Source organism: Lissotriton helveticus, chromosome 7 (assembly GCF_964261635.1).
Source record: "Lissotriton helveticus chromosome 7, aLisHel1.1, whole genome shotgun sequence".
Lineage (NCBI taxonomy): Eukaryota > Metazoa > Chordata > Amphibia > Caudata > Salamandridae > Lissotriton > Lissotriton helveticus.
The window spans coordinates 1561298427-1561318827 of NC_136068.1; the positions used below are offsets into that span (position 1 = coordinate 1561298427).

General features: G+C 44.5%; 1 protein-coding gene across 1 annotated transcript in view; it reads right to left on the reverse strand.

Annotated features, from left to right (window-relative positions):
• LOC144770500 (transmembrane channel-like protein 7) overlaps positions 1-20401 on the reverse strand; it is a 345542-nt gene that overhangs the window by 71318 nt on the left and 253823 nt on the right. Inside the window, exon 13 of the mRNA XM_078655055.1 lies at positions 11624-11754. Coding sequence (XP_078511181.1) covers positions 11624-11754 — 131 coding nt within the window. The remainder of the gene's footprint in view (positions 1-11623; positions 11755-20401) is intronic.

The window sequence follows — 20401 nt, forward strand, 5'->3', positions numbered from 1 at the left end:
ACGGCACCAAAGCAGGTTCTTGCATGACATGGACTGTTTAGTCCATGCTTTTGCAGGAAGTGGGTGTGCATGCACACAGGGGGGCACACCATGTGCCCCCCCTGCATGCATGCCACTTTACTGGGGCAACAGGGGGCCTTGTGGGGCCCCCTTTCTTTCACCACTGCCACTCTTTTTATGGCAGGCTCACCATCATAAAAAGGCTGGCAGTGGGGAAACTCAGATTGATTGCTGCCCCAGACTGCCGCGCCCCCACCAGGGAACACGGTTCCCTGGCGGTTGCAGCGGTCCCAAAACAGTCTGACTGCCATAGTTTTAATATGGCAGTTGGACCGCTAGTGCGGCGGTACCCGACCACCACTACACCTCCCCAATGGGTTCGGTGGTCCGATGGACAGCAAAACTTGTAATCAGGCTTGAAAACTAAACCAAAGGTCCCTAGCTACCAAACTAGGATATTTAATGAAACAAAATACTTATGGGTAGACTTTAATACAAGGAAATACTAATATACCATTACATGCTCATTGAATTTGGCATATGCTTTTCACAATTAAAATGTCAGGCCTAATGTGTGGATCATAACTTTTCATGATAAGCTGATCAGGCCTATGGCAACAGACATATTTTTCCTAGTGAATCGATCAGGCCTGCAAGTGTTATCAGTGGCCTATCAATATAACCAACTGGGGCTTACTGTACTGACGTAAGCTTTCCAACAAAGCAACTGTCAGGTATACAGTCATAAAAAAACAATTAGCAAGACAAAATACAATCTCTCTTAAAAGGGGATAACAAGGATTCTGATTGTACAAATCGTCTATCCCCATGGTTTGTCCAGAAAGGTCACCAACACCAAACCCCCTACCTACTGCAGTTATCTGCAAGATTCCATGTAACAAAATTGCTCTCAACAGGCTTTAGCACAGTGTAATAACAATTCACCATTAAAAGCCTATCACCTTTTACACATGCTTTTCATTGCCTATTTGCTTGGTCATAACATTTCACAATTAATAGATCAAACCTATGAACTATCTGACATGTCTTTTCCTAAAGAACAGATGAATCCTTAGCAACTTGAGCATTGGCTTTACGCTTTTCCCGACACTGACCTATTCAACTGCACATAAAGTGGCAACAATCATGCATACAGTCATATAATTACAAATAGGTAGAATAGTACAGCTTGCATTACAATATGCAACCCTTCTCAACAGGGCCTAACAAGACTCATTGCAGTGAAACAATGGGGGTTTGTCGAAGTGGGTGTCCTACACAAAAACTATTGCCTTTTCTATGGTAAACTGTTAGATTCAATGTAACACAATACTTGTCTATGCCTGCAACACAATGCGATAACAACCACATTTTGAAGTCTTACTGGCTTTAACATATTATTTTAACCAGTGCTTAATTTGTAACAGAATGAGTGCAGGTGCCCAAAACTTTGCTCTGAAACCTGTGGCCAGTGCAATCAAATATTGACACACTGAATACCAAGAGTGTGCAGTCCTAAATCAACTTCATGCCTTTTAATTCACTACTAGACACTTCTGTCCTCTTCTCTTGCTCCTGGGTTTCTTTCTGACAGTTCCGTCTTACTGCATTGTGTTTTTTCTTTTCTTGCCTCAGTAAATATTTGATACGAAAAAATAAGTGCTGGCCTCCAAAAATGATTGATGGTGATCCCTACCTGCAACCACTAGCTCAATTTAAGCACTGATTTTAACAATTAATATGCTTGACCAATTGTCTTTGTCATAATGTTTCAGAAATAAGCAGATCAGACCTACAGCATTGACAAAACATATCCAGTGCTCCAAATAGTCATATAGAATTGGTTACTCTAAGCAACTTAGGCCTACAATTTTGAACATAATCTTTTCCACAAGGCAACTAAAAGGCACACAGTAGTATAATTTGAAAGGCATACAAAATTACAGTTGGCTAAGCAAAATACTCTCCTAAGATGGCCGAACAAGGATTCTAACAGGTGAAACCTGGTATATCCACAGCTTGCCACGCTGGGGGCAAACACCAAAACCATTGCCCACTATGGCAATCTGTGACAGTCTGTGTAACAAAATACATGTCTGCATGCTTTAACAGAGTAATAACAATCCACACTTAAATGTCTATCAACTTTAACATATGACTTTCACAATAAACATGTCAGGCCTAACGTTTCATAGTAAACAGATCAGGCCTCTAGCCATGATCACTGTAGCCAATTGAGTTAGGCTGTATTCAGTATAAACTTTACCTCAAGCCAAAAAGTGCAATACAAGCAGTCTTTTTAGTGGACACACACAAATGTGACAAAATCAAATCCTGTACCAGGGGAACCAACATGTGGTTGAAACCTCTCTCTGTAGAACACTAAAAGCTTGTTTCTCTTCATCACATAAGGTAAACGGCAGTTGCAGTATCAAGAAAGACCTACAAACCTATGTATGTTAGTGTAGTCCTGGGCTCTCCAATACAAAACTGCATATGGGCCAGCAGTGAGAATAGGGTTGCGTAGTCAAGTGAGGCAATGCTTCATGCAGTGCCGTCATGTCACACTGCAGCTGGTGGAGGCGTAGGGGACAAGGTCGGAGAAAGAATTGGTTTTACTTTTGTTCTGTTGCAGCATGAACACACAGTTCCCAGGCCAACACAGTAAGGTGGTAGCCTCTCGTGACAGTGGCTCCAGCTCTTCTTCTTGGCAGAGTCCTTGGTCCAGAGTATTCTAAAGTTGTGGGATCAGAGCCCCGATACTTATACCAGTTTTTGTCTTTGAAGTCAGCATACTTAAAAGAAAAGTCTTTGTTGTGCACAACACCTTGCCTTTCCATGTCACACACCAGACCCGCTACAGGTGGTGGAGACAGCATTGTGTGAGGACTCACACAGCCCTATTCAAGCTGTTAGTGACAACTCCTCCCACCACTCTAGCTCAGAAAGGCCTTTCAGCCGGTGATAAGCAATCAGGATAAGCAGGGACCACCTCGCTTTCCTTTGTGTGACGGCTTGAGTGTATGCAGGAAAGCCCAGCTGTCAGGAAACAATGACGTAGATTCTACAGGCAGGCAGAGCATGATTAGGCAAGAAAATGCCCACTTTCTAAAAGTGGCATTTTCAAGCATGTAATTTAAAAACCATCTTCACAAAAAAATTATTTTTAAATGGTGAGTTGACACCCCAAACTTCAACTTCCTATCATCTTCCAATGGGAATTTGCATGTGAAAGGTGTTACGAGCCAGACCCACATGTTAACCTATAGAAGAGATAGCCTTGCAATAGTGAAAAATTAAATGCACAGTTTTTCACTATCAGGATATGTAAAAACATACCACTACATGCCCTACCTTTTAAGTATACTGCCCTATGCCCATGAGATTGCCCTGGGGTCGACAGGGCAGTTTAAAACTGAGCACTTGGACACTGCAGTGGCAGGTCTGAGACACATTTGAAAGGCTACTTGTGTGGGTGGCACATGTTTGATGTTTGATGTTTGGTGGTTTTTATATAGCGCTCTGTCACTCCAGGGAGCATCCTGGCGCTTTGTCTTCATTGCTGACAAGTCGTACGATGTTTCGACTGCATTAGGGTTACTTGAGTATAATTAGACCAGAGTTTTGCATTTTGATTCTGAGAGTCCGTAGATCCAGGTTTTTAAGGGTTTTTTGAAAGTCTGTTCTGATGATATTAGACGGAGGTCTGTGGGGAGTGTGTTCCAGGCCTTGGCCCCAATAACTGCCAGTGATTTACCCCCCTTGGTGGCAAGTTTAAACTTGGGGACAGTCATCAGATTGGCTGTGGCTGATCTGAGTTCTCTCGAGGGATGATACCTATGAAATCTGCTATTTAGGTATTTTGGGCCCCGTTTGTGAAAACACCTAAATGTGATCACAATGATTTTAAATAAAATCCGCTTCTGAATTGGAAGCCAATGCAGCTTGTTCAGGGCGGCTGTGTCAGGTGTCAGTAGCGCCAACAATACTAAGCCACTAACCTTAAGAACAGCCAGCAGGAACGATGCCGTGAAGAGTAGTTCCCAATGTCCCCTAAACACTACACCCACCACAATGAAGCAGAGCACTATGGGTAGTGAAGTATTCTAGGGAAAAGGGGAAGGGGACAAAATAATAAAGAAGCCTGTTTCGCTCACAGGAATAGGAGACCTGTTCTAGACTCCCTCTCGGACCCCTGCAGTAGGGAGAAAACAAGAACAGAATGAGTAGCACTGTATTCCCTCCTACTCCTACTCAGACACATACCATTCACACATGCACTTACATGAATGCGTCCTGAATGTTGTCCACAGGACTTTTCTTATGGCTGAGGGGTGTCAAAGAAGGAAGGCTCCTGGGAGTGCTGGTCCGGCGTGCGGAGAGAAAAGAATACCGGCAAGCACCGTCGCAGGCAGCCAGGCGCTGTCTCTGTATCTCCTACGACTCCTGTCCTCGGAGCAACGGAGGTTTCAAAAGGGTGGCTTGCCAGTTTCCACGGGCACCGGGAAATCCAACTTCAGTTTCGCGCAAAAAGTAAAGTATAAATCCACAAAGTCTCTAAGGTTCCGTTCCAGAACCGAGACTGCAGGTGGAAACCAAAGTACCGCTGTGGAGAGGTTAAACCACTCTCCCACACAGCGCAAAGGTTGGGCGTCTCCTGAGCGGCTCCAAGGAAACAGAGACGCGGCTCCTCCCTCTGTTCCGCGGCAGTTGCCGCGAGCGAAGGCAGGATAATACAAAGCGCGGTGGCGCTCCAAAGCAGGCGTTTCTTGTACGTCCAAAAACACACGGATTACAGGAAAGTGTAGACAGGCAACGGCAACCAGCATCTAGGCTCCGACGGCAGTTTGTCAAGCGCCGTTTTCACTGGAGGCGGGACTTATATAGGAGTGTGCTCCTTCCTGTGTTCCTGTTACATGTCCCTTGGCTTTATGGGAGATGTAGTCCCTACAACTTTCGTACTTTTCAGGCGCAACCTGGAAAGGTGAGGGTTGGGGGCTGTATGCTGCCTCAAGATCATGACAGGCTGATGCTGATGATCTTCTAGGCAACCTTAGGACCAGTCTCGCAGCCGCATTTTGAATAGTCTGTAGTTTGTGTAGGGTAGATTTTGTTACCCCTGCATACAGACTATTACAGTAATCAATTTTAGATGTTATTAAAGCAACTGCTACTGTTCGGCGGGCGGGCAATGGTAGATAGTCAAAAAATTTGCGTAGTCCTTTCATGATGTTAAAGCAGACAGCTGCTATTTCTTTGGATTGTTGCTTGAAAGAGAGCAGATTGTCAAATTTTATACCCAGGTTTCTAGTGACATTGATGGTATCGGGAGGGAGCTTCCGCATCGGGTGGCCAGCAGGTGAGTGGGGAGAATAAATTATTTTTCCCAAATGGAAGGATCTCTGTCTTTGCAGAGTTACATTTCAGATGATTTTCATGCATCCATTTAAAGGTCGCCGTCAGACACTCTTTTAGGTCTCGTTCTGCTTTAGCTGTATCTTCATCCAGAGTCAGGACCAGTTGGGTGTCATCGGCGTATGCGACCGTATTCACGTTGAAGGACGCAATTAGATTGATCAGGGGAGCCATGTACAAATTAAATAAGGTAGGGCTCAGGCTAGAGCCCTGAGGTACCCCTGAGCCAATCTCCTTCTCCTTTGAATAGAATTGTCCCAATCTGATGATTTGTTTTCTGTTTAATAGAAAGTTTGTGAACCAGTTCAACACAGTGCCCCCTATACCCGCCTCAGCTAGGCGATGTAATAGGATGGTGTGGGACACCGTGTCGAAAGCTGCCGATAAGTCAAGGAGGACAAGGACAGCCTTGCCCCCCTGGTCTAGTGCAGTTCTTATAGTTTCTGTTGTGGATAGCAGAGCTGACTCAGTAGAGTGGTTAGCTCTGAAACCAGCCTGGTTGGGATGTAGGATGTTATTTGTTTCCAGGAACGTTGTTAACTGTCTATTGACCAGGGTTTCAGTGCATTTACACAGTGCAGGGAGTTGGGAGATCGGTCGCAGGTTTGTTAGGACAGATGGATCATGTAAAGCCTTTTTTTGTAGTGGCTTTACAATGGCCGTTTTCCACGCATTGGGGACTTCTCCAGATTGAAGTGAGGCATTGATGATGTCATTAATCATGGGGCTTACGTCCTCTTTAATAGCCTGGATTAGTGAGGGAGGGCACGGGTCAAGTGGCGATCCAGATTTAATTTTTGACAGGATTTTCGAAGTGTCTGCTTTATCAATCAGGTCAAAAGTATTCCATCCAACTGTTATCCCAGGGTTACTTCCTTGCGAAATGTGTTCTTTGTTTTCCGTAATAACAGGGACATTTTTGGTGATGTTTACAATCTTTTGTTCAAAGTAATCTGCAATGTCATTGCAGAAACTTTGTGATGGTGGTATCTCATGAGATAATATTTTTGGATTTCGGAAGCTTGTGACTATACGAAAAATTTCTTTTTGGTCATTCTGTGAAGTTTCTATTCTTTTGGTAAAATAGGTTGTTTTAGTTTTTTTTATAAGTGCGTGGTAATTCTGTCTTGAAGTTTTAAAGTTGGCCTGATCTACCTCGTCATATTGTTTACACCATTTGCGTTCGAGTCTACGCACTGTGCGTCGTGTGTCTTTCAGTTCATCTGTGAACCAGGGAGCTGATGTTTTCCCCTGTTTGGACGTGGATTTTTTGTTATTTCTTCCGGAAGTCAGTTTCTCACCTATGGTTCTCATCCATTTATCATAACTAAGATTGTCAATAGTAGCGTTTCCTACCGTCTCTGGTTTATTCTCTCTAACCCAATTTTGTAGGTCCGGGTGCTCTATGATTTTGGTCCAGCAGGGAGTTGGCTTCTCATCTCTAACTTTAGCTGGTTTTGAAGTTTTCATTTCTTCCGTTTTGAGGTGGAAGGCAATGAATTTATGATCAGTCCACGTTTGGAGTAGGGGCGTAGAGACCTTTATTGACTTCAAATTCGTGCAAATGCAATCCAATACATGGCCCGCTGAATGTGTGGGCTCGTTCGTAAGAATTGTGAGTCCCAGCACATGCATGATGTCTTTAAATTGTAGTGCATTTGTGTCGTTAATGCAGTCAAGATGAAGATTTAAATCTCCCATTAGGGTGAAGTTAGCAGCCTTGAGTGTGATATTAGTAAATGCTTCTCCTAGACTTTCTAAAAAGTGGCTGGTTTGTCCTGGTGGGCGATAAATTAGTGCCCCTGAGAAAGTGAAAGAGTCGTGGGCTTTTAAATTAAAAGCTAAACATTCCGCATCTTTTATTTCCGGTAATTCCTGAATATTACATGTGAGGGTTTCTCTATGAATGATAGCAATCCCTCCCCCTCTTTGTATAGGTCTATCCATTCTCTGTATAGTGTATCCAGGTGGGAGTGCGCATACAATGTCAGGGTTGGACCAGTTTTTTAGCCATGTTTCGGTGACCATGAGACAGTCCAAATTATTTTCTATCATCAGATCATATATGTGTAGGGCATTTTTGCACATGGAGCGTGCGTTAATTAATCCTCCCTTGATAGTTTTATATGTAATTTTTGGAGTAAATTTTACATAGGATTGTAAAGTTTGTTTACACATGATACATGAAATGGGTCCTAGCCATCTGTCTATTGGTATGACATGTTGGCATTGTTTGGTGTTAGAGTTTAAGGACAGTAGCTTTTCTTTGGTTAACTGACCTGTATGCATTATTTAGTAAGTGGCGCAAGGCCTACAGCCCTCAGCCCGTCCTTGGCGCGGACGGGCGCAGACGGGCTGACTCTGGCTTGACTCCGGCGCTGGCGAGGCGCGTCCACTGCACGCGTCCGCTGTCGCGGAGGATGTCCGTTTCCTTTTGTAGGGATGGCTGGAGCGCTGACCCAGCTGCCGCCTCCCACTCAAGATGTCTGCCGTTTGTATTCTTACCTTCTGCTCGGTAAACAGCCCTGAAATCGGCTGTAACCGACGAAGTGCAGGGGGAATGATTTACAGGGGCGGGGTAAGTGCTAATTACTATCAGAATGCTTTTTACCAGCAAATGCAAATTTTTAAAATTCGGCGTCTAAAATTGCAAATAACGTTCATGTACAATGCGCTATCAGTCAGCGCCAGTTGCACACTGTTAAGCTTTATCTTCTTCTACCTCCCGGCTCAAGCCTCAGGAGGGGTCCAATTTTACGCAGGTAAACAGTATCAGCGCAATGATTCTCGCGTAATGATTCTCGCGTCTGAAAGCCCTGGGCTCCTTTTGTAGGGATGGCTAGAGCGCTGACCCAGCTGCCGCCTCCCACTCAAGATGTCTGCCGTTTGTATTCTTACCTTCTGCTCGGTAAACAGCCCTGAAATCGGCTGTAACCGACAAAGTGCAGGGGGAATGATTTACAGGGGCGGGGTAAGTGCTAATTACTATCAGAATGCTTTTTACCAGCAAATGCAAATGTTAAAAATTCGGCGTCTAAAATTGCAAATAACGTTCGTGTACAATGCGCTATCAGTCAGCGCCAGTTGCACACTGTTAAGCTTTATCTTCTTCTACCTCCCGGCTCAAGCCTCAGGAGGGGTCCAATTTTACGCAGGTAAACAGTATCAGCGCAATGATTCTCGCGTAATGATTCTCGCGTCTGAAAGCCCTGGGCTCCTTTTGTAGGGATGGCTAGAGCGCTGACCCAGCTGCCGCCTCCCACTCAAGATGTCTGCCGTTTGTATTCTTACCTTCTGCTCGGTAAACAGCCCTCAAATCGGCTGTAACCGACGAAGTGCAGGGTCAATGATTTACAGGGGCGGGGTAAGTGCTAATTACTATCAGAATGCTTTTTACCAGCAAATGCAAATTTTAAAAATTCGGCGTCTAAAATTGCAAATAACGTTCGTGTACAATGCGCTATCAGTCAGCGCCAGTTGCACACTGTTAAGCTTTATCTTCTTCTACCTACCGGCTCAAGCCTCAGGAGGGGTCCAATTTTACGCAGGTAAACAGTATCAGCGCAATGATTCTCGCGTAATGATTCTCCGTCATCAGACATCAGTACTGCAGGCCCACCAGTAGCATATGATTTACAGGCCCTGGGCACACATAGTGTACTTTACTAGGGACAAATTAGTAGATCAAATATGCAAGTCATGGATAAAATCAATCACCAATACAATTTACGCAGAGGGCATATGGGCTTTAGAAGCAATGGTAAATTGCCCACAGTCATAAAACCAACAACAGAGGGTCAGAAAAAATAAGAGGAAGGAAGCAAAACGTTTGGGGATAACACTGCAAAAATGCTAGGCCCAACATTTCCCTTATTCTCAAGAGTGTATGGCTTTATGCTAAACACTTGTTCCCTTTCAGAAGATTTCTACTGAAATATTCATTTTGCTGACACCTTCCTGTTTTAAATTTCCTTGAGATCCTTTTTAATCTGAGCCATCCTCGTTTTAGATTCAGACCCCTGATTTGATGACCTAGGATGTATTCCTGATAGGAAAGGTGAATTGGAGTTTCTTTAAGGAACATCAATTTCTGTTTTTCACTATTTGTATTCATGTCACTGCACTTTTTTCATATCTGATTACATCAGAACTGAATTTACTTAATCGTTCTAATGCCTCATTTTTGAATTCTGTATCTTCGTGATGCTTTATTTGTATTCATTCGAATTGATTGTTATTTTGAAAAAACACAACTTTATTTACGATTTTTGGTCCTTATTGTGTGGTTACAAAGCCTTTACGTTTTTTATTGAATGCAACCCCATTTTGCCTCTCAGTTAATCAAAAAGATTTATTGGATGAAAATGGTACCCGCAAACGCGCCATCAAACACATGCTCTCTTTCTCATTCTACAAGTTCATACTCACACCAGCAATTAAGTTGGTTAAAACATATGGCTAAATGAGAAGGTTGGTAAAATCTGCCCTTTCGGCTTTCGATATAATCACATTTAAAACTCCCACTTTTTTACTCACAAACCAAATAGAATGATTTCCCATCAATTCCATAATGCACCTGGTTGGACAATTGCATCTTTGAAATCTTAGGAAATACTATGCATGTGAAACGTCCAGAATTATGGGAATCATTTCTAAGTTTTGCAGCATAATGAAAATTCTGATGAAAAGGCAACTATTTGGAAACGGAAATCTGGAAGTTCCAGCTGATACATTTTGAGGCAAAATATATTTGTTTAAATTGTGAAGGACACTAGACCTGTGAGTATTTCAATTACCCATGGAGTTAGCATGGCACCTGTTGATGAGGTTTATGTTATTCAACGTGTCTCATCTGTTAGAAGTCCACCCTTTTACATTGAATTTGGAAGGTATAACAAGGAACTTGTAACTTGCTATTTCTAAATATTTATGTTCCTCCTTAGAACCTCAAAAAGAAATACAATATTACTATAATCCAAAATCTAAAAACCAGTGAACTCTAACGGTTTTGGAGGGCTGCAAGGTTGGATTGGCCTATTGGGCAAACAGACAGAGCCAGACAGGCTGGTTTGACAGGCCAGTGAGTTAGACAATTTATTTGACTCTTTGTGGGCCTGCTTATGTCTGCATGGCCAATTTCTTATGTTGATTTTCCTGATATCAAAACAAACATTGCCTGCAGCAAGCCCAAATCCATGCAGTCTTCCATATCTTGCAAAACACTTATACAGCAAGTTCAAAATACTAGCTATATGATTCATTAATGCCGGACACTTGCAATTTGTTGCTGTACCTATTTTCCGTCCCAGTTTGACCATGGCAGGCTATACAATAGTAACAATATACTGCTAACGGCCTCACACATGATGTAACAATTGCATAAAAAGCAGCATCAGTCATTCAAACATCACGTCACTTCCCTGATTTTTTCATCACTGACATCATTAAAGGCACCTAACACACCTGAACTCAGAGACCACTAGGGTCTGGGTGCAGGTATCACCCTTTGGTCAGGCCCATTCCCAGGTAGGAAGAGTGGAGAGTGGTGGTTAGAGGGTATCAGTTGGAAAGCTAGTTGGATATTGCTTTGTTCTTGGAGAGGTAGACAATATCATGGATGCCTTACTAGGTTCATAACTGATGTTTACATCCTATTCTTAATTTGTAGCGCACATATGCCTTTATTTGTTTTGAAGTATTATCAGCCTGACTCACAAACAGCACTTTGTAGTATCTTTTGTAAAACTACAGCAGTATTACAAAACGTGCTACAAAGTGTTGTTCACAAACTTACACTTTTGTAGTTTTTCTTACCTCCATTAGTTTCTATGAGAGGGTCTTGTAGTACCAGTGGTTGGCCATGTGTAGTGCTGGACTTATTACAAAGGTGTAGGTTACTACAAAAGGGCAGTTTGTGAATACTGAAAAGTAATGAACTTACTCAAAAGTGTAAATTTTGTCAAAATTAGAAGTTACCTTTGTGGGTTAGGCTAAGGATTTCAAATTTCATTACCTTATACACAGGACAACTGGAATTATATGATTCTGAGGCCGCGATTTGCTTGGCCTAATAGGGATTTGCCATTTTGCCACATATTTTTCTATTTTGTCTCAGTGTCTCTCTCTCTCTCTCTCTCTCTGTCTCTCTCTCTCTCTCTCTCTCTCTCTCTCTCTCTCTATCTGATGTGGTACTAGCAAAGATACTTACGCAAAGATGCTGTAAAGGACAGGTACCCAAGACAGGGCGAGACCGAAGAGCAGCACCAAGAGGAAGAAGAAGTTAGAGCTTGAGGCTCGGAAGGTGCGGTGAGCCGGGCGGCAATTGGAGAACAGTGTCAACTGTGGTAGGAAGAAAACAGGGCCTTTAGTAAGAAAACAATGCGCACAGAGAACAAAGCACATACAGAACAATGTATAAATATAAATCTGAAAGAGAGCAATGCATAGATTGATATTTCCAAATATGCCCGCATCTACCTGTCAATTAGGGTTGTGTACATTTTTCCTTTCTGCAGCCTGTACTTCTGGAACTCCCAATTTATTGGTCTATCTGGAGCTTGAAAAGTTTCCTTGTTTTCGTGCAATTAAGAGCATGCAAAGTTTTCTCTAGTGAGGATTAGCTGGCACCAGTAACTGGTGAGAACCTTGTATGCGAATGCATTCCTTGCTTTATGTGGTTTTTCTCGCGAGAACTCTGTAACCATGCTCTGCAGGTAACTCACAAGCATCTAATCTAAAAGTGGGTTGTTCGGGTAACTTTTGAGCATTGTGTCTGTGAGTGCCTCCCCTGCTTAGCTTTTAGGCATGAGTGACTCAACATAAATAAGACTTGAATAACATATGTGTGTACTAGTCTGGATTTTTACCCGGCTGCACCTCTATCCTTGAACTACACATATGTGTTGCGTGTGCAAAGAAACATTTTGGTAGCTTCCGACACCCCTGATCTTGGTGCAGACCATTAGATATAATGATAGAACGAGAATCAAATTTAGCCTCATAAAGTAGTAGACTTAAACTCGTTATTTAATCCAGGAGCTTTGCTTGGTGCGGCAGATGTGATACTGGTCTGTAACGTCACAAAATATACTTAAGGGCCCCCCTTAAAGATATGTATGAAGTGCATAGGACCAGGGAGAAAGCACAACAATATTTTTACAGAAGGGGTACCACCTATCTATATGGCTTTCTCCAGGAAATCAATCCAACAGGACCAGCCACACCAGGGGGCCGATTAGGATGGCGGTTTTTCCGCATCCTCCGGGCCGGCGGAAGTGTCCGCCGGCCTGGAGGATGCGGAAAAACCGCTGCGGAGCCTCCAAAGACCCACCGCCAAATTAGGATGGCTGGTGGGTCTGGAATTCCGTCCGCCGCTTTTCCGCCGCGGTCGGCTTCCGACCGCGGCGGAAAAGCTATAACATGGCAGGCGGTGTCTATGAGACACCGTCCGCCATATTAGGATGTTCGTAAATACATGCTTTTCCACGGCGGCTTTTCCGCCATGGAAAAGCATACGGACATTCACTTTGGGGGCCCGTTGCGGGCCCCCTGGGTGAATGGGGGGTGGGGGGTGCACATGGGGGGTACCTATGGTACCCCCCTGCATTTGCGTGCACAAAGCAGCAGGCACCGTGCGGTGCCGGCCGCTTTGTGCATGTAAATGTAAAACATGCTTTTTTAACATTGCGGCGGGTGCAGCTTGAAGCTGCACCCGCCGCAATGTTAAATATAGAGGATGTGACCGCCACCCTGGCGGTCACATCCTAATCAGCACGGAGGGAACGCCGCAGCCCCTGCGGACGTTCCCTCCTCCTCAAGGGTGGCGGACGGACGCAAGTCCGTCCGCCATCCTAATCGGCCCCCAGGTTTTTATAAAGGCATGTTACTTTGCCATATAATATTTATGTATATACTAGCTGTACCCGGCCACGCGTTGCTGTGGCTCAGTCTGGTTAAGTGGAAGAGAATGAAAAGAGTAAGCGCACGTTTCGAATAAGTTTAATTTCACAATTATTGTGGGTATACAATATGTTTTTGTGACTATTGTCTCTATAAGTCCCTTGTAGTTGTTGCGCAGCAACCAAATCGATAGGGTCTGTTCGGCCTTTCGATTAAAAACACTTGCGTATTGGACACGCACATATTCGAATCCAACGTTGTGTATATATAAACACGCTATTAATCGAATCCAACGTTGTGTCAAAATTTCATAGCAATCGGTGAAGAACTTTCTGAGATTTAAGATTTTGAACAAACGAACATTGACATTTTTCTGTGTCTGTTTGTGCTTTTGATTAAAAACGCGCGCGTATTCGACACGCGCGTATTGGAATCCAACGTTGTGTATATAAAAACACGTGCGTATTCGAATCCAACGTTGTGTCAAAATTTCAAAGCAATCTGTGAAGAACTTTTGGAGATTTTGAACAAACGAACATTTACATTTTTATTCATATAGATTATTTTTTTTCAATTTGCATTTTTTTTCACTTATTACACAAGAACTAATATTCATTATTTGTTGCAAAACAGATGTAATTAATTTCTTCATTGTACACAATGAGTTGTACATTTTTAAATTTAAACGTTTTACAAATACATCAATAAATTTAAAATGCTCAGATTAGAAAACCCCACATTTCCACTTCGCCTTCTATCTCACACACTTCACTAACATGCCTCTCACACTACAAAACACTCATTCATCATATACCAATCTGGAGAAACATACAACATCCTAAGGTAATCCATCTGGGTCTCTATAATTCTCTCTTTCTGATGTAATGGCACCGGACTGGACACTAGTCTGTGATGTGACAGGGTGTCAGAGCCTGTCTTTCCAAAAGAGGGATAATCAAAGTGCTTAATTTGAGTCGGAGGTTTCCGGTGCTCAACACCGGCACTTAATCATAAACACCAGAACTTTTCATGAGTGCCAGTTAAGGACACATTCATTTACAGGGAGTTTAAGTGAGTTGCCAAGAATCACAAGATGTTGAGCCGACCCGAAACTTAAACCTGGTTACTCAAACCTGATTCCCCAGCTCTGGAGTCTGCAGCTCTGGCCATTACGCCACATCCTCTCCCCACTTTCATGGTTAGTATTTAGCTCTGTTTTAGGCTTTGCTAACAGGAGAAATTAGCTGGTGCAAGTGGCCTCCCGACGAGAGACCCAGCACTTATCTTTTTACAAATAACCACTGGATAATAGGGGCTGATGTGACATTATTGGTCCCTGCTTCGAGTTCAGTGCCAAGTTATAAGTTCCTGTATCATATTTTCTGGAAATTTGTAAATAATACATTGTTTAAAAAGGTTCAAAGCCACTCAGCAAAAAAGAAGCTAATTACTTCAGATCAGTTCCTCTGTTTGTCAGGGTCAATACACCACTCCTGACATTTGGAAAGGAACAAAGACCTGAAAAGTTCTACCTCACCAGTCATGTTTATCAATCAATCAATCAATCAATCAATCAATCAATTATTCAGCATTAGTGTAGAGCAGCACTGTCACACCTAGGGGTATCTGAATGCTGTGGGTGTGACGTTTCAGTCCAAGAGCCAGGTCTTGAGTTTCTTCCCGAAGGGGCCCAGGGAGGGTGCTGTTCGAAGATGGAGGGATAGGTTGTTCCAATTCTTGGCTACAATGCAGGAGAAGGAGCAGTCCCTGCTGAGGCTGCAACTGATGCATGGAGTGTGCACAGGCTAGTGAGGAGGAGCACACGTGTCTTGGAGGTAGGTTTAAGTTCATTCGTTGGTTGATGTAGGCCTGTCCTTGATCGTGCAGAGCTTTGTAGGCTTGAGGATTTTGAACTGGCATCTCTTCTGGATGGGCGAGTGAGTGGTGGTTTCTGAGGTCCATTATGGTTATGTTCTTTCCAAAAATCAGTATTTCTCTCTTGTTGGATTTGAGTTTAAGGTAGTTGTCTCTCATCCAGTTGGCTATGCAGTGCATTATGTCGCAGAAAGTGATTCTGGTCATGGAGGGGTCTTCGGTGAGTTGATTGTCATCTGTTTAGGAAATTGTGTTGAGGCTGTGGAATCTGACAATGTCTATGAGGGGGGTCATGTAGGTGTCGAACACAATAGGGCAGGGGGATGTCCTTGTGACACACCACATAAGATGTCCTTGGGTTCAGGGGTGAAGAGAGGCAGCACGGTTGCTCTGTGAGCATCCTTTGAGGAAAGAGGCCATCCACGTGAGTGTATTGTACTGAATGCCTAAGTTGTAAAGTCTGTTGATGAGGGTGTGGTAGGAAATGGTGTTGAAAGCAGCAGAGAGGTCGAGGAGTATCAGGGCCACAGTCTCTCTGTGGTCGAAGAGGGTCCTGATGTTGTCTGTGGCAGAAATCAGGGTTGCCTCAGTGCTGTGAAGTGAAAATGTGTTGTCTGTAATAACAGTCTGCTACCACACCATACATACTCGACTCTACGCCACTCCTCTCTACTCTGCATCACTCCATACCATCGTACTCTACTCTGCACCACTCATCAACACTGCCGTCTGCACCACTCCACCTAATGCCATTGCACTATACGTCACTGCACTCAACACCTCTCTACTCTATACCAAAGCACTCTTCAACACTCTACTCTACACCACTGCACTCTACACCACTCCAGTCTAGGGCACATCAATCTACTCTGTACAACTCCACTCTACACCACTGCAATCTACACCACTCTGCAACACTGAATCTATGCCAATATACTCTACACCCATGCACTTTACTCTGTAGCAATCAACTCTATTCTCCTGCACTCTACACCAATCCACTGTATGCCACTCTAAACTACTATACACCACTGCACTCTATGCAGCTGCACTCTACCCTATACCACTCCACCCTACACCACTTCACTCTACTCTGAAATAATCTACTCTACTCCACTGCATTTTACGCCACTCTACTCCACTCTCTGCCATTCATTCTATGCCACCACACTCTATGCCACTGTAGTCTTACCCACTGCACTCTACACCAAAGCACTCTACACACTGCACTCTGCATGCTATGCGACTGCCCTCGACTGTACATCACTATACTCCAAAACTCTACTCTGCAACTCTGCAGTCTCCGCCACTGAACCCTAATGCCACTATACTCTGCAGTACTCCACACTTCTCCACTACGCCACCGCACACTATGCCACTGCACTATACAGAACTATACTCTACTCCTCACCACTCTATGCTACTCTACTCTACACCACTCTATGCCACTGCACTATATGCCACTTGACTCTACTCTGCGCTCTATGCCACTGCACTCTATGCCACTCTACTGTGCCCCACTGCATCACTCAACTCTATGTCACTCCACTCTTCATCACTCTATGCCACTCTACTCTATGCCACTGTACTCTAGGCCACTGTATTGTATGGCACTCTACTGTACTCTGCACCACTGCACTTTGTAACACTACAATCTACTATGAACCAATCTACTCCACTGCATTCTACGACACTGCATTGTTCGCCGCTAAATTCAATGCCACTGCACTCAATGGCACTATACTCTGCAACACTCTACGCAAATGCAGTCTACGCCAGTCCACTGTACTCTACGCCACTCCAGTGTGTGCCACTCTACGTAACTCCACACTATGGCACTCCAATACACGACAATCTCTGCCACTCCAGTCTACGAAACTCTACTCCACTCTTCGTCAAGAGAGCATTCTAAAACCGCCGCCACTGCCGAGAGTCAGACTTACTTACCTCTCACACGCCCGAGGAAGGCTGAAGCCATTGCCCACGCCGCCGCCACCGCCAAGAGTCAAGGGTTATCAGACTCCGCGCCGCCGCTCCGGGAGACTCCAAATCCCGGCAGGCACCGCGGCGGCGCGTCTGAGTGACGCGGCTGCGACCAGTGAGCGCCAACAGAGGCGCAGAAAAGGAGGAGCACCCCCGCGTCGCGGGACGCCCGGGGCTAAGCCCGGGCAAAGGGCGGGCCCTCTGAGGCCCTCCGAGGCACGGAAAGGCCAGGCAAGGCTATCCCCCTGAAAACAACCGCGTGGATTTGAGGTACTGTTTCCGGTTTGTCACTTGGCATTTAACATCAGTTATTAAGACAGTTATCAACTATCACCTTTTAGCCGGCCAAATCCTATAGTATTTCTTGTTAGGATCAGCTTTTTACCCGGCCAAAGACTAGCTGTGTTTGCGTGATCTTTTAGAGTAAGAGTCCAAAGCATGGGGAAAAAACCGGTTCCCCCCCTATCGAGACTGTGAATACTCTTGATTCATATCTTGTCCAAGTGGTAAGCAGTATTAACAATAAGCGAAGGCAATCCTTGGGCCTAAGCCAATCACCGGTGTTGCTTGCAGAAAGTCCATCTACAAGTACTGTAAGCACAGCCATGTCCGATTCCCTGACAGGAAATGCACAGCCTAACCTAGCAGATTCTGACTCTAATTCTTTAGCCAACCACATGGAGGCCACCGAAGACTCTGATCCTGTTATGGATAGAGCAGATCTCATCGATCTATCTGATAATGCCTTCACCGAGACAAGCATCCAGATAGAAGTCATAGACGAGGTCCTTCAGCCCCAGTCTCCACCTATTCGTGCTGTTAGAGCATGTAGGAAACCAGCTGCAAAACGAGGCGGGAAACAACTGGGAAGGAAGAAGCCTGCCACCCCTCCTTCCAGACGGATGGGCAAACATGCAGATTCCGAGGCTGATCTTGAGTCCAAGCGCATTATTGATGATGACCTCTTCAACAGGATCCAAGACATGATAGATATTAAAATTAAGACCATTATTAAACCTCTGATCGGGAAAGTGGACAAACTAACTGCCGAAGTCAGGAAGTTGGGTGGGGTTCATAGTAACTTGACTAAGGAGCTAGAGAATTTATCTTCCCTCGTCGCAGATTTAATATCCACGGATGAGGAAGCCCCTTCTACCGATAGTAACGCACAGCCCACTCAACAAGGGTTGTTACCCCCACCCTCACCACTAACTTTAACTGTCCCGCATCAGAACGTCGTAACTGGGGACCCTCATACCATCTCCACTGACGCAGCAGTGGTAAGTCACCAAGAGGATAGCCCAGTTCAATTTATCATGGAAGCCTCACCGGTAGTCTTGGTGCTGGCTAATGTTCCAGTTCTGCCAAAAGATAAAATAGAGTCTAATCAGGGTCTCAAAGATAAAGCCTTACACTGGCTTTCAAATAATATGTACATGGCTCAAGAAGGGTTTGATAAACTGGCAGGAGACATAGTTTCGACTAGGAGGGTACCCTGGATTGGCAGCAAGCCGAAAAAGTTCCAAGGCGATTGTGTTATTTTAAATTTTACTAACGCCGAGGTCCTTCCTGAAATCTTGAACAATGTTTTCCCACCTCAGCGGCGCAATGGCTCTATAGTCCCATTAACTCTCAGATTTTTCTATAACGAGTCTCAACCCGCTACCTTACCTAATACTAATCGGCATAATAAGTATAGGAATAACAGTAGCTGGGGAGGGGCCATGGGCTCGCGATACGCAAATGACCGGTTCCTGCCTGTAGTACAGCGAGAGTCAGGAAGACCCACTTACTCGTATGAGCAAAATATTCAGCCGGTTCATCCGCAGGTGATAGGAATAAACGGGTGGGGGCATGGCGCACCGGGGTATGATCACAGTGTACGGGGCATCAGGCCAACACGGTGGCAGAGAATGGACCCGTCTCTGGTCCACCCAATCACCCCACACCCCCTGTGGAATTTAGCTCACACCGGTCAGGTTCAGTTAGCTACCCCATCTGCTTGGGGCTTCACTACAGGTAATAGGTTTGGCCCCCTATCTGACCTTAATACCTGCGATTGACTTGAACCAGGAATTGACCAAAATAATGTGGGTTTGATCAATTTAAATTCGTGCAGCGATGGCTTTAGTACCGATGATCCCCCTAGTTTTCCTATGCCTAACGTAGCCACTGAGCCCCAACCATCTTCTACCCCAGGTCAGCAAACAATCTCATCTGGGATTGAGGCTGGCCCTAATAAGGGTTTGACTAGAGAGGTGATACAGCGTTGCTGTCACGCGAATACTACCGAGGCTCCAATAGCGCAAGTAACAGCGGAAGGAGACTCAGAGAGTGGTAGCAAGCCAAGGACTATTATGGGGTCATGTAAGATTATAAGTTGGAACGTGGCAGGTTTAAATACCAAACGCCAGGACCCTGTATGGTGGAGCTTCATCTCAAAGCACCACATCATTGCGCTGCAAGAAACTTGGGACACTTCTAGTAATATCTGGTGGGACGGGTATACTAGCTTCATAAGACCTGCTGTCCCTAGTAGAATGGGTAGGGCCAAAGGCGGTTTGGCGCTTTTATTCGCCTTGGACTTAAAAGGAAGTTATAGGCAGATCAGGTCCGAATCTGATAATATATTGATTGTCGAAAGGGTCATCAATAAAACTAGTAGGACCTTATATGTTAATTTCTATAACTCTGGGAACAGCGTCTATGACGGTTGTAATATCGCCAGTTTGGATAGTATTTTAAATTCAGTCTTACAGAATATCTCATTTGCATCTGAGTCAATTTTACTAGGTGATTTTAATATACATTCATGCAATTTAGCCTGTAAGGGAAGAGGAGCCAGTGAAGATGACGATGCTGCTCCAGTAGTGCCTCACTTCGAACATTCAGCAGAGGGTCAGGAGCTTGAAGACCTACTTGCTAATTACAACCTTTATGAACCCAATTTCGGTCTGAGAACGTCAACTTTCACCGGCGGCCACCATGGGTCTGTGATAGATTATATCTTTGTTTCTCTTGGCATCTTAACTCTGACCACCGCATATTGTACGGTAGCAACCCACTTCAGTGATCACAATCCAGTACTACTTGAAGTGGCGTGGGGCAGCCAGATGGGAGCATCACCATCAACCGTAAAATCAGCCCATTCCTTGAGGACCACAGATCAAGATAGAAGAGTAAAATGGGCGAACGTGATCCCGGAAAACTTCTACAAAAAATGCTTCCC